General features: G+C 34.8%; 2 protein-coding genes across 2 annotated transcripts; both read right to left on the reverse strand.

Moving 5' to 3' along the window:
* Positions 1-360: 360 nt before the first annotated feature.
* On the reverse strand, positions 361-14,753 carry LOC149249591 (3-ketoacyl-CoA synthase 1-like). Its single transcript, XM_089453415.1, has 2 exons — positions 14,447-14,753; positions 361-530 (listed from the first exon to the last, which is right to left on the reverse strand). Exons 1-2 carry the CDS (start codon positions 14,751-14,753, stop codon positions 361-363), a joined length of 477 nt encoding a protein of 158 aa, XP_089309541.1.
* A 69-nt stretch (positions 14,754-14,822) lies between these two features.
* On the reverse strand, positions 14,823-15,505 carry LOC149249592 (3-ketoacyl-CoA synthase 1-like). Its single transcript, XM_089453416.1, has 2 exons — positions 15,230-15,505; positions 14,823-15,182 (listed from the first exon to the last, which is right to left on the reverse strand). Exons 1-2 carry the CDS (start codon positions 15,503-15,505, stop codon positions 14,823-14,825), a joined length of 636 nt encoding a protein of 211 aa, XP_089309542.1.
* Between the last annotated feature and the right edge of the window lie 345 nt (positions 15,506-15,850).

Genomic DNA, 15,850 nt, shown 5'->3' on the forward strand with positions numbered 1-15,850 from the left:
ATATAACTCAATGATTTTACTTGGAGTGAACTTTGGAAATTTTACACAATCTCCCACTTCCTCACTTTTTATTGACCCATCATCACATGGGCCTTCTTCGTCTGCTAAATCTTTCTTGACATCCTTCAGTAGATGTTCTTCCTCTTCTTCTTTCATTTGGTTGTCCACCTGTGCTAAATATGTTCCAGTTTCTGCAACAACATCTTCAATTATAAGACAGTCATTATAATAAAAAATATAAGGCCTTTGTACCTCTTCTCCCTTTGGCAGCACTTTAGTATGTTGCTCTGATCTCTCTTCTTCTGTCAGCATATCAGTATGCTAATTCAAACTCAAATAAATCTTGAGACTTTCAGCTAGTCACTTCTTTTCATCATTTGTTTCAATAATGTCTTCCAGCACTTGTCCACTATAATGAACTGATTCTTTTCCAGTCTCCTTGTCATATTCTGCTTCAAAAATTTCATCTTCTGTAGGGTATTCTTTCACATCTTTGACAGATTTAAAAGACTGCCTATCTTCTTCCAAACCTGCAATCATACACAAATCATTAGTTTTAAAAATACAAGACCTTCTGGTCTCACTTGATGCTTCAGTCATCAAGTCTTCTGGCTGCTTCGAATCATTCATATGATTCAACTCCTCTAGCTCTTCATCACTTTCAAAAAGTAATGGTCCACTTTCTGGTTCACATATTGAAACTTCAACATCTTCTTCAGCATCTCCCTTTTGTTGTAGCTCAACTCTTTCAAGCCTCTCTGTCCTCTGTTTGGCATCTATAATCTGTTCAAGTTCCCTTAGCTCCTTTATTAACTGCATATTCACCTTCTGATTCCTCTTCTCTTGTAGTCTCTGCCACTTCATTTTCTTTCTCATGACATAACCATGCTTCTAGTCTGCTTCATTTCTCTACAACATCTCCATTAACACTTCAAGATGAACTGATATGTCAGTCTTCTCCCTCTCATATTCCTCTTTGCTTAACTGTCTCTGTATGCCATTTGCTTTGGCATCCTTCTCCTTTTGCCCTCTGTTGTGATCACTTACAAACTTCTTCTATGACTGTCACTAGTCATCATCCTCTCCATCTCTATGAGTTCCTCACTCACTTCACTATGAGTTGCATTAAAGCCTCCACAACAGCAAGTCTGCCCTGCTGCCACTTACCTCACTAAGCTCTCCTCACCCAGTCTTTTGGTAAGCAATTGGTTCTCTATCTCTGGAACCTCCTTTGAGAAATTCTCTTTCCTCCTTCTAGGCTTCAACTCATATGTATCTTCTAAGAACACAATCGTCCTCTTTATCCAATCTCTGTTGGAATTCCTCAAGGTTCTGCCACATTTTTTTCTTCCACTTAGAAACTCTTACCGTCTTCCTTTATCTCTTAGTAATTCTACCCACATCCTTTGTGGAATTACCTTTTGGGAGTTGCAACAATACTTTTGCTTCAATGCAAAGACTACAAGTTTTCAATCTTCAAATTCAATTAAAATAAAACCATATCATCTGACCTTCAAGATCTATGTCTGATCTTGTCCTCCCATTCACCTGCACTTTTGAATGGACTGTCCTTTCCACTAGCCTTCAGCTGTATCTTCAAACTCTGTTACTTCAAAAACTTACAAACATCCCTCTTACAGTTTAACTACTGTAATTCTGCTCTAAAATTTCACTCATTCAATATTTGCTAATCATTAGACAAATTTGCATACCTTCACCTACCTTCAGGATCTCACCATTTCTGCAAATCTGTTTCAGTAGATCTTTATGCTTCCATTGCATAAATCCTCAACATTCAGCTACTGTCAATCAGATTTAGAATCTGATTCTTTCTTCCAATCCTCCGGCTTTATCTTGGTGAAGCTTAGCTATCAACAACAATTCCTTCTTTGTTGAGTTTCCTTTCCCCTCGGAAATCCTTAACAGTTTCCTTCCATTATTGCTTCTTAAGGCTTGATCTCCTTTTGTTGAGATACTTCATTAGCTGCAACCATCAATCTTCAATCTTTTTCTTTGTTAGCAAACTCAAATCAGAATTAAATAAAACAATACCTGCATGATTTCATAAGAAGTTTTCATTCGCCCTTCACATTCGAGTGAATCTCCATTCTCCAAACATCGTTGTAGATTCTTCCTGTCTCTGCAATCTCTCCTTAATTCCTACTCACCTGCCTCTAAGAACTTAACTATTCTTCTCCATTCTCCCAGTTGTACTTTGGTTGCTTCGCTGTCAGATTAGAATCTGATCTCCCTTGCCTGCATACACATCTTTCCAAATATCTATGTTCTAAATTCATTCAAGAAACTTTCACCCATAATTGCTTTCTTCTGCCTAATACTAAATGTTTCATTTATAATTCAGCTCTGATACCAAAATGACGCAGGATTACCCCTGCCTTACCCACAGTATGCATGTATGATTATGCATAAATCGTTTTCCCAGGAATTAATATGACCTACCAGGTCATATCTTCACTAATGGTGATGGTTAAGGCCCTTTTCCCTCTAATCTAATGTGGAAATATATTAATAGACTAACTAAAGTCTAAACCCTCATTTCAGGACTTTAATCGCCCCCTAACCTTTATCCCCCTTAATAATGGCCTCATACAATCCATTTAAGCCGCATATATAATTAAACCTTCATTTACAAGTGGACTTACACATAAAGTCCCTCTATCGGCGCTTAAATCCATTGTAATTCCCTTATAAGGGAATACACGCAAAAATAGGCACAACATACCTTCCTCCACTGACTCTCAGCCTTTGGCACAGTTACCGAGGATTGCTCTTATCGCAATCGGCCATCGCAACTCCACGGTTGCATTACCTATGTACCATTACCCCTCCGACTTTGATGTTTCACGAGGAAACATTAATATATGTTTTATGTCTTCCACGACTCAACAATGCTTTAACTCAAATACAAAGGAATTACACTAAATTCCGCTTGAAACATATCCGCGGACCTCAAATAATATGTACCTGCAACTATAACTTCATCGGGTCCGGTTCCTTGAGCTTTTCCGCTAAAATTTCTGCAATGGCCGACCTCCGATCAGCGATTATCGCTATCGGCAATCGCTATCTCACCATAGCAATTGACCCTTTCCACTTAAGCTCTGATCCGACATACATTACGGACCCGATAGGTTTATAGGTTACATCTGATAAGGTTTCGAGTTCGGCTATAGATCGCATGTCATAATCACTTCCTCCCTTTGGGATATGTGATGTGGTCCCAATGAATCCACTCTGTCGATTTAATCCTGGCCGTCGATCACCCCGATCCGACGGCTATTGTGCATGGATATTTCACTTCTCCGCTAATACAATTAAAATGTATTTGCGTTATTTATTCAACGTCTCTGTGGATTTCGACTTTCTTCAAAGTTCTGGTCTCTTAATGTTTTTAGCTGCGCACTTCCTCGTGAGCTTGAATTTGATCTTTCTAATGGTTTCACCGTCCATTGTGGTTCTCCTCTTCATGTCTTTCTCTGTGTACTCCACCTCGACTTTTCCTCCTTGTGTTTACTTCACTTGCCTACATAAATATATATGTACACTTTTCAAATACATTCAATTCATCCTTCAACACTGAATCACGCGCTTATATAGGATTTTAATTAATCTATGTATCTATATAATTACAACAATGAATTACAGACTGAGATCTTTATCTCTCTGGCCTGATCTTCAATATCAGTGGCCTTTATTTCCTAATCTGCCCATAGGCTTACAAACACTCCAATCTGCTATCTATTTTCCTATTCAACCTCCTCTAACCTTTGTTCATGCCTTTTAGGCTTACATTTATACCAAGGGATTCTAAAACCAATTTCTAGTTTAGATCCATGAAATCCTCAACCAAATTCCTAAAATCTCTTTCTCATCCCTAAGGATTCTCTCAAATCCACAAAATCATGAACTGATTCCTAATATGAGGTTTACAATCAATTTTCAATCCTGTCATCACTCAACTATCCTAAATCTCTCATGTTCTCCTACATTCGAGAACATTTACAATAAAGCCTCACACTATTCAATTAATTTCTATTCTCATTAAAATCACTTCAAAACATTAAGTAATTACATTAACTCAATATTCAGGCAACCAACTTCCTTGAAACACAAGACCCCCTATACCTACTAGAATACATTGATAATGTTGAGCTGGATGCTCCTGCATCAATATGAGTTCCACAATTTTCATTTTTTGGCACCATGTGCACTAGGCCTGTTTATTATCCTTGACCCAAGACTAGCCAATACTAGTTCCACAATTATCCTTGATCCAAGACTAGCCAATACTAGTTCCACAATTATCCTTGACCCAAGACTAGCCAATACTAGTTCCATAATTATCCTTTTACTAGCTAACTCATCACAAGCACACCTTAGTATTTCTGTTTTTTTTATGTATAATAGTATGAAAGATTCCAAGACTACTTTATTTGTATTTGGTATTTTATTAGCATTGAATTTCCTAGAGTCTATGTTCTAGATGATTTTTTTCTTTCAATTATTTGAGGATCAACATTTCTTTATCAAGGCAAGTAGGTACACTAGTAAGCCCCTCATAGTTGGAATGTTTATCAAAACCCTTTAGTATTTCATTTAAAAAGCTAAATGCTTTACTTAACACAATTGATATACTTTAATATTCAAAATCCATATTTCATTTAAGAAGTTAAATAATTTACTTAACACAACTAAGATACTTTAATGTTCAAAATCCATATACACATGTATTTTAATACCATTAAATGAACTTAAAACATAAAACACATAAATCCTTCCATTAAATTCACTATACTATTTAAAACTATCACTACATGATGTCAACTAGCTTCTCAATGCCAAAAACATTGCATAGTGAAATACTCATTCACTAAATAGATAAGACTATCTTAGAGTGGCATGGCCTTTCTTGTAAGTGTCATTTTACCCTCCATCTAAAATTAGGTTTCCTAAGTTGTTCTTAGGAAACATAAGCCTAACATAAATAGTGTGACTAAAAGCAATAGCCTAACATAAAAGTCGACGTGTAGTCTAAGCTTAACATAATTAGCATGACTGGAATACATCTTAATTACTTTTAAATTTTTTGTAACAAAGATATCTTCGTAGAAGATGAAAGCAAAACCAAAGAAAATCAACATTTCCAAAAGTGAAATCCTTCTTTTTCCTTAATTTGTTTTTCAAGGGACGGTTCTATTGCAAATCGCCCTGTATTCCATTAGTATTATTGCTTACATGTTCATTACTTTGTAGGCTTCCTGCTACCAGCGGTCGGCGTGGTGCAATTTATGTTTGCCGACTGCCGTCATTTCTTTGTTACAGAGGCACCTATGGTTAGGATGTGACTGCACTTAAAGATGATAGATATTTCTTTATTTTGTGAGGATGTGATTTAATAGTTAGGTAGAAGGTTTGATCTGTGATTTAATCGTTACGTAGAAGGTTTACTACTGCAAGGCTTGCAAGCACGATTTCTTCCTTATGTGACATCAATACAACCTGCACAGGAAGGAAGTGCAAGCACGATTTCTTCCTTGTGTGACATCAATATAACCTACACAGGAAGGAAGTCCACACTGTCAAGGAAATTTTGACATAAAGAGATTCATTTTCTGGAAGACTTCTTGTTGTCCTTTCAGCGCTAGGAAACACATATCATCAACAAATAAGAAGAATCACGTTCACTATATGGTGTAGAAATGCTGCCTTAAAGAAAGGAAGTCGGCCCAGCTCTGTGGAGAGCCTGTTATGCAGGGAGGAAGATACCCTTGAGCAATTGTGCATCATTTTTCGCTCTTGCAGGTTCATTGTACGTGGTGACCATTATAATTAAACTGTGTTTTTGGAGCTTAGTTTCCAGTAATGTTAGTCGTCATGTCAGAGTTATTTGGTCTTCATTATTGGCACAAGATATGTTACGTGAGAGTTGGCGTGAACCTTGATGCGATGTAGTGGTTAAGTCCATGAAGATTTAGTATTTATTTTTTTCAACGGTAATTTGTGAAAATATTTTAATGAGTTGTTTTTAGTGTGATTTTTTTGGGAGTGTTTTTCGGGGGTTTTTTACCAATTCAAAATATTTACATAACACAATAGGACTAACTCCTAATAGACCAAACCTCTAGAGGAATAAAATAAGTATTGTATCTTCTTTTATTTTTATTTTTCTATAATTTGACCAAATCAAAATATTTACATAACACAATAGTACAAAACAAACACCTTTATACCTATATTTAATGTCTACTTTACAACCCTATACATAGATAGGTAAGCTTTTATACCTATATTTAGTTTCTACTTTACAACCCTATACATAGATAGGTAAGCTTTTATACCTATATTTAGTGTCACTTTACAACCCTATACCTAGATAGGTAAGCTTCGATTTGCAAGCATGCAGGTTTCTTGATTGGGCAAATAGAATAGAAGTTAATAATGTTATGAAGGCGAATGTTGTCTCTTGTGCCAAAACTAAATAATTAGAAGGGGATTATGTTGTCTCTTGTGCCGGCACTAAATAATTAGAAGGGGATTATCATGTTTTGTGGTAAATTGCATTTCTATCACTTAATACTAAGCATATAACATAAAAATTAAATTACAAAGATAATTTATTACATTATTAGAGGTTAGTAATGGTTATTTCTATTATTAATTTGATAATTAAATTACAATAATTTTTCTAATAATTATATATTCAAACACTTTCAAATCATAATTCATTAATAAAAATAAATATATATTCTCTCTTTTTTTAAGTGCTTAATTCTAAACTATAAAATATTACTTAATATTAAGGTATAAAATATTAATATATGTTTTTTAATGGAAGGATATAAATTTGTAATGAAAATTTACATGGTTATATATTTAATCTAAATTTATATTAGTTTTATATTTAATGTTTTTAAATGCTAAAACAGCTACTTTTTCCACTTCACAGGTTACACTAAAGAACACATGGTGATAAAAATGAGGGACAAATATAAAGTAGAATAGTTCAACAAAAGTGACAGGGTGGGCCCCATTTGTGTTGTACTAAATATTGAATTACGAGCGGGAGACATATATCAGGCGTGCCAGTCGACAGAAAATAGTCGTTCACTAACCCTTGACACAACTGAATGTTGACTTCACGCCTTGTGCTCTATAGCCCTAGTGGTGGCAGCATGATGACTTCAGGGTCTTGGAAATCCAAAAGTCTAATGTTTATATTAAAAATTATATATATATATATAGTTTTGTTCCCAAACTAATACTAGAACATAAATACTAGAACACAAAAAATATGTCACTTGGTAGTGACATAATAAATGATAATGGAAAAATAAATAAACATAAAATAAAAAGTGTTTGGATCCATTATGAGTTTTTAGATTAATTGGTTTGTATAGGGTTCAATTTTATTAGGATTCATGTTTAAATTTCATAAAGAGGAGTTGAGGGTGACACTTAATTTGTGGGGTTTAAATTATTTTAAGTTGAATGGACTAGGCATAGTACAAGTAGACTATGCTAATCAATCAAAGACATCAACATAAAATAGAAATATGAACTACTCATTCCCATAAATAATAAATGATATTGGAAAAATAGATAAACATAAAGTAAAAAGTGTTTGGATTCATAGAAGTTGTTAGATTAGTTGGTTTGTATAGGGTTTAATTTTATTAGTATTTATGTTTAAATTTAATGTCGAGGAGTTTAGGGTGACACTTAATTTGTGGGGCTAAATTACTTTAACTTGAATGGAATAGGAATAGTACAAATAGAGTATACTAATCAATCAAAGTGACTAACCGAAAATAGAAATATGAACTACTCATTCCCATTTACAATTAAATCGTCAACTTAAAATAGAAATATGAACTACTCCTTCCCATCAACAATCAAAGTTTCCAACCAAAAACAGAAATATGAAAGAGTGGTTCCCATAAACAATAAATGGTAGTGGAAAAATAGATAAACATAAAATAAAAAGTGTTTGGATTCATTATAAGTTGTTAGACTAGTTGATTTGTACAGGGTTTAATTTTATTAGGATTTATTTTTAAATTTTATGGCGAGGAATTGAAGGTGACAATTAATTTGTGGGGTTAAATTATGTTAACGAGTATTTAATTTCAAACAAGTCTTGTATAATATTGATGACAGTATCAAGCTATTGGATAACTCCTTTTTCCATCCAACTTTAGATTTGGCCTAAAATGAAACACAGCCTAACTTTCAAAAAGTACATTGGAGAAAAAAACTTGACTCACCATCTATAACCTCCTTAAATCCTATTGAACCCATCAAAACCTTTGACCTTCCTTTGATAGACAGTCTCCTATTATATTTAATTTCATGTATACATGTGCATATAAAATAAAAAATTAAAATGTGATTTTAACATTCATATTAGTATCTTTGAAATGCAATATACATTTCCTTAACAACCTTAAGCTATATGTTCAAGAAATATATGTGTTCCATTCCTCGATGGGGGTGATAACACAGAAAGAGGGAGAGATTCCTTGGAAACTATGTTATATGCATCATAGATGTCTCAGCCTAGCGGAGGTGTGGAATTAGACTACCGACGGGCTTGGGATTACTAAATGGGGTCTCATCGATTTAAATGCTTAGTTATGGCGTCGGGGTGGCTAAAGTACGTGTTTTGTGGGAGTGGAGGTCGGGATTTATCCTCGACCTCCTTCATCTATTTTAATATAAGGTTGCAACGCGTTATTTCTCATGACCTCATGTAGAGATTCAACCCTTATTTTAGTTTTAGTTCAGATATTTGGTAGTGATTTGAGAGGTATCCAATCTCCATTTTCCAGCTTTGAATTATGTAAATGTTAGCTTGTTCATCTTATAGGATTTACATGTCTCTGGGAGTGTTAGTGCTATGTTAATAGAGGTGTGTCATTATCATAGCGTCTCATTTGGGTGCATATGTGTTACTTTGAAGCAATGTACTTTGAGTCAATAAATTTGAGTTTCTGTGTGTCAATGTTGTGATATCCTTTTCAATTACTCTGCATTTTGCATTGCTAGCGATGTTGAATGATTTGGGTGTTGAATTTACTCTTGCCCTTTGTTTGAGTATTTGTAGCTTTCATTTATTATTATGGTTTTGGGGAAATTTGTATGTTATGTCTTTGTGTTATGGTGAGTTTAACAATTTGATGGATTTGGTCCTCTGATGTGGCAATTGGGGGATGATTTGTTGATTTTTAGGTTGGGGTTACAAGGACATGTCTCATCCTTTTTCTTAATTTAGTAGTATAAGGTCTCTCAATGGTTTTCCAGTTTGTTCCCTTGTCATTGTAATCATGCCTTCTCGCCAAAAAATGGTAAGTCGAAGGGGTGAAGTGGGTAATGTCAATTTCAAACGAATTCACCCTTTTTCATATGATTTAGTTGGTACTTTCTTTGATGTTGTTCCTCCAGAAGTGAAAAAGGAAATCCTTTTGTTAGATTCTAAGAAGATTGGGGAACGTTTGTATCACTCATATTCAGATGTTGCAGGAGATGTTATGAACAGGGTTCCTAATCCTGGCAAATTCAAGAAATGGATAATTAATTTCCTGAATTCTTTGGCTCTATACCAAAAAATGGACACCTTGTTGCACTTAATTTTTAAAGGCAAACAAGATGAGAACTATAATGTGTTCTCTTCACTGGAGGATATCAAATGTATGCTCATGAACCATTCTATTTAGATAATGTGGATTCTCGATTGGACCAGGTGGAAATCTCTCTAGCGTCGGACTCAACTTCAAGTGATCTCGCTGATCCGCTAGTTGATCCTACTGACATGTTAGTTGACAGTGCTCAAGATCTCACTATAATCTTCTCTTACCATTAACAACATTGGTTGGTATTATGCTTGTATGTTCCCATTTTGGCAATCAATCTCTAGGTATGATCTCGTCATGGTGGTTTCAACTTGTTTTGTCTTTTACGCTAAATGAAACGATTTATGATTCTTGTATATGAAGTGCACTTTTATGGGGAAACTTGGTTTGTCCTAAAATAATTATTTTACGTGCACGATGTTGCTCTTGTTTGTTCAAATATGGGCTTGTTGGGCATTAGGTGGTTTTGTGGCCTCTCTGGATTTTATGTAGTGTTGATGGGAGCAGCCATTTCAATATCATGCTTGTCCTTCGATTCATAGTAGGTGTTTTAATGATGGCTATTTTTTAGACCCATCATCTGCTAGTTCATTTATGTTATCTTGGCACTTCTCCCTGCTATTTTGGATTTTGGGTTGGCATCCATTTCACCCTAGTCGGCTACGTTTATTGGCATCCATTTCGCCTTGTACCTCTATTTGCACATATTGTCTATGATCTTGATATGATGTTAATGGTTGGTGTGGTTTTGATTTTCCCTCCATGCGAGAGAAAAATCTTGTGCTATAACACTTATGACTTCGAAGTTTCCTCAGTCAAGTTTTATTAAACAAGGTGCTTTGGGTGTGCACTATTGTTTCATTCCTAAGTGATGTATGGTATGTGGAGAAGAATGGAAGCTATATTATTCTGGAAATGCTCCCACGTCTTGGATTTGAGTATTATGGTACAAATTATATTGTCTTTTTGGGTGATTTATCTTATAATTGGAAAATGGTCTTTAGTCTCTTACGATCTTCAAGAATAGTTTTATTGGTGTGTCTCTTTATTTTCTGAAGTATAGAATGTAAGGTTCGCTATGAGTGTGAACCTATTTTCTATGTAACTCAGTGTTATCAATGAATAGAAAATATTGTAATTTAATATATATTTTTTATCAACTAAATTCATTTCAAATTTTATAAAGTATTCCTTTAAAAAATATAATGATCTATTAGTATTATTAAAATTTAAATTTTGATCTCTTTAAAAAAATTCCATAAAAATACTATCATACCATAAACTTTCAAATATACATTTAAAAAAACCTCGAAATCCAAAATTTTACACTGCTAAGTCCAACCCATATCAAAAAATAAAGACTTACTCTCAAAGACTATAGAGTTTATTTCCCATCAAATACCTGGGTATATTAAGCATGATACAACTTCATAATAATTTAAGTCTTTTTTCTCAAAGCTAAATCATAAGCACTCTCTATTCGAAGGCCTTTTCATACACTTTCCACAGCTATAATTTTCTCCATCTCCTTTCATATATCCTTTGAAAAAGGGTAATTAGCTGTATTCCATTAATATTATTGCTTACATGTCCATTACTTTGTAGGCTTCCTGCTACGAGCAGTTGGCGTGGTGCAATTTATTTGTTACAGAGACAGATGGTTAGAATGTGACTGCGCTTAAAGATAATAGATATTTTTATTTTATTTTTGAGGATATGATTTAACGGTTATGTAGGAAACAGATGGTTAGAATGTGACTGCACTTAAAGATAATAGATATTTTTATTTTATTTTTGAGGATATGATTTAACGGTTATGTAGGAAGTTTGAGCTAGATAATAGATATTTTTATTTTATTTTTGAGGATATGATTTAACGGTTATGTAGGAAGTTTGAGCTCTAGAAAACTTGTAGTCCAAGAAAAACATTGTCTTCAAAGCTGCTCCAAGTACGATTTCTTCCCTTAAAAATAATATTTCTCCATTTTATTTGACATCAATACTACTTGCACAGGAAGGAAGTCATTTTCTGGAATACTTGACCAATGAATCCTTAACTTGTTGGAAGACATGAGCACTGTGCGATTTGTTGATTGTGAATCCTTAAATAAAACAAGATACAACGTGTTATGCAGGGAGTAAGTTCCGACATGAGCACTGTGCGATTGGTTGATTGTGATTCCTTAAATAAAGCAAGATACAACGTGTTATGCAGGGAGTAAGATACCCTTGAGCACTGGGAAATTCTTATTTTCAACCCTATAGAAACGTAAATGCCCTCTCACATGTTAGGGAAATAAGCTTGTCTTAAATGCCCTCTCACATGTTAGGGAAATAAGCTTGTCTTTGGAATGACAGCACGTGAACAAATGAATGGAGGATGGAAAGAGAGGGAAGGAAATAAGCTCGCCCTATGAGCGACAGCATCTGAACAAATGAATAAAAAATGAAAAGAGAAAACGCTATTTACCTCGCATCTCAGAGCACATTTACATTTCTATAAGGGTGAAAATAGGAGTTTCCGAGCCATTGTGCATCATTTTTCGCTGTTGCGGGTTCGTCGTACGTGGCGACCATTATAATTAGACTCTGTTTTTGGAACTTAGAGTCATTTGGTCTTCATTATTGGCACAAATCATGTGATTGTTTAGTGGAGCTTGGGATTTGCATCAAGATATGTTAAGTGAGGCTTGGCGTGAACCTTGATGTGATGTCGTGGTGAAGTGCATGAAAATTTAGTATTATCCTTTTCATTGTAATTTGTGAACATACTTTTAATAAGTGACGTGCTTTTAATAAGATAATTTAAAAATTCAAATAAAACTCAATACCTTTTCTAACATTAAAATATAATTTCACATTTTGATATACCAACCAATACTAGTATTTGAAGTTAAAATTAAAAGTTATAATCTTCTGAATGGAATGAAACATTAAAATTATCCTAAAATAAATTGCTTGTAACTTAAAATAAATCATATATTTTTTTTGGTATGTTGTGAGAGAAAATAAATGAAGAGTAAAAATAATTTTTAATTTTTAATTTTTTTAATAAGTCATAGCTTTTTATATATTTTGTTATGAAGGTGCATATGGAGTTATTTTATAATTTTTAGGTTGGTTATAGTTTGGAACAATAGAGGTGGGGCACATTTTGTCTGGCAAGTTTCTTGGTTGAATATGTTTATAGTGAAAAGAGTGAATGTGAAATTTAATATAGCAAATGATTCAAGATTGGACAACTATCTATTATGTTTGTTTTGGCTATAACCCAATTACTAAAACGGCATTTGAAGTTTAAGCAAAGAAGACAAAACAACAACCATTACTTGAATAGTAATCTTATTTATCAGCTTAGGATCCACACAATGCAACCCAACAAAGTCATAGGCTACATATTTCAGGCCAACATTATTCATTTCATCTCAAGGTGGTTTGTCTATCAAGGTAATGAAAACAATGATACTCAAAAATAATTTAATAATTATTATATACCAGCCTAGATCTATATTAACCCTACATTTTAGAGGGATCAAATATCTTGAGATACAATCCTCCTTTAAAGTGAAAAGAGATTTTATCAAATATCTTGAGATACAATCCTCCTTTAAAGTGAAAAGAGATTTTATCCCTCTCCGCAATAGATCTGGGATTAAGATGGATCTAGGCTAGTTTTTATATACACATACCATATCTAGGTTGGATCCATCTTTCTCTCTCCCTCTCTCTCACACACACATTTTCCCTCTCTCCCCCTCCCTCCGTCCATATTACTGAGAATTTTCACTCTATGTAATCAATGTTTTATGTAATGTCTAAAGTATTTTACATTTTAATTTTTTATTGTGAAACTAGTTATGTTTTTCGGCATGTGGTATTGATAAGTCATTATATTATAACAAAACCTATTTAGAAGTTAATAATATCCATGGTAAAGTGGGGTTGATATCCATGGTTAAGAAACTTGTTATATTGTAGGTTTATTGTAAGCATTAGTTTTTATGTGCATATTAATTAAATTTAAATATGATTATGGAATCATTATTAGTCCCTACCAAGGCAAGACTCTAAGAATTGATTTGTTTGTTGATCGCTATTAGTTTAGCATTGAATAATGCAAATTATAATGTTTACTTTGAAAAATAAATATTTATTTTTCTATATTATTAAAAAAAAAAATCAAACATTTGATTGGACCATAACTTGAGGCCTTATTGCAACATTTGCATAATGCAATGTCATGTGGATAATTGACTTTCATATTTTATGTTATAATTTATGGATATGGTTGCAATATTCATGCATGATTTTTATATAGTTGTGTAGTGATTTTTTATTCTTAAACTATGCAAAAAAACCTTCCAAAAATAAAAGATTAATAACTTACTTTCAAATAAATAACATATCTACCGTCAATTCCTTTCCACCATAATTCAAGCAGATCTTTGCATAAAAATAGGATAGAAATAAGATTTACAGGATTTACTTCCCACCATTATTTATGTTTTCTTTAACACTTATGTAGAATTAAAATTATAAATGTGTAGAATTTTACTACCCACCAAAATTTATGCAAATTTTTCTACTTGAAACAACTATTTACTTATCAACTTTACTTGAGCATAATTTCTAACTTAGAGGAACTAAACTAAACTACAAAACAAAATTATAATATAACATCTCCAACCTATAGATTTATATTACTTTTACTTTTTTATTATTTTTTAATTGAGCTCACATATACACAGATAGCTTAAGCATCTATCTCTATATTCCATTTACAGCTTTGATCACACCTCGACGGCCGGGATGAGCGCAGAAATGCTGGAAGGCGAGCCTGAAATTAGGAATATAAGGCTTCAAATTCATCTTCGAGGCCTTGATGCATATCATATTGTAGGCGTAGTAGAGCTGCTCCGTTATGGGGAGCACTTTGGTGCCCAAGGTGGCCATGTTCTTCCTCGTGGCGCCTCCTGCCACGTCCATGAGTGACGGGCCGAGGAAAACACCAGAGATCCCCTGGTCGTCTTCCTTTACCATCACGCAGTCGTAGGCCTCATCCACGGCGGCCACGTTCGTCCTGACGGCGTGCAAGAGCCTCATCTTTGCGCGAGCTGCGTCGTTGCCTTTGTTGGACAGAAGCAATGCATAGCCTCGGTGACCATCATGGACTTATTGCCCATTGGCCGTTATGTTCTCGCTGCCGATTACCAGAGCATAGGAGTCGCGGTAGACCTTGAAAATGTCCTTGGCCATGTCCACTGCTATGAGGCTGGCGCTGCAACCCATGCCGGAGAGATTGAAGGTCTTCACGTTCTCTTTCATCTTGTAGCGGTTCACGATCCACGCTGTCAGCGACGGCGCCGGCCCGAAAGTGGAGACGTTGACGATGAGAATGTCAATCTCCCAAGGCTCCACGCACGTCTTCCTGAACAGCTCGTCCAGAACGGCCACGAAGCACTCTTCCATTTCCACCCGCACGTTTCTTCCCCCAGCCCGGATCGCCGATGTATTCTCCACTGAAATTTTGCTCTCTCACCACCGAAAAACTTATCCTCATTCCTCGCCGAAAGATATACGCTCAGCTCTGTGTTAACCCTTCGCTCCTCCGGCGGCTTGTAACAGGCGAAGTCCACGAGATAACACTGGTGGCAGGAATATCGTGGGGGAATGATATAAAACAGCACTACAACGACCACAGAGCACAACACAAGGATCTCTGTCGCCCTTATTTCTTTCAGATAACGAAATTCCAGCTCAAGCCATTCCGGCTCAGCCGCCGCCGCAGCATTCACGCACGCGAACCACAAGACTCCCACCACCAAATCAATTTCTATAGACGCTAGTCCAGCCATGCCAGATTTGAACTGTTTAGCAGACTATCAGTCTCAGCCTGATTGACGAGGGCGCAAGGTCGGGCCTCGCTTGAATTTGCTGAAGATGTCTCTTTTGTTTTGATTTTTGTCTTTTCCTTAATTCTGCCCCAACAAATGTTCATTAATTATAAGTTTTCTTTAAGCAGGTCGGGCCTCGCTTTCTTAGAGTTGAATGGATAATCAACGACATATGAACTACTGCTTCCATAATCAATTAAAGCCGTCAATCTGAAACAATATGAAATAGAAATATGAACTATTAATCTGAAATAGAAATATGAACTACTACTCATAGTAAATTAAATTGTAATCAATTAAAGTGAC

The sequence above is a fragment of the Pinus tabuliformis genome, chromosome 7 (genome assembly GCF_031772625.1).
Source record: "Pinus tabuliformis cultivar Carrire ecotype Pingquan chromosome 7, CPIR1, whole genome shotgun sequence".
Taxonomy (NCBI): Eukaryota; Viridiplantae; Streptophyta; class Pinopsida; order Pinales; family Pinaceae; genus Pinus; species Pinus tabuliformis.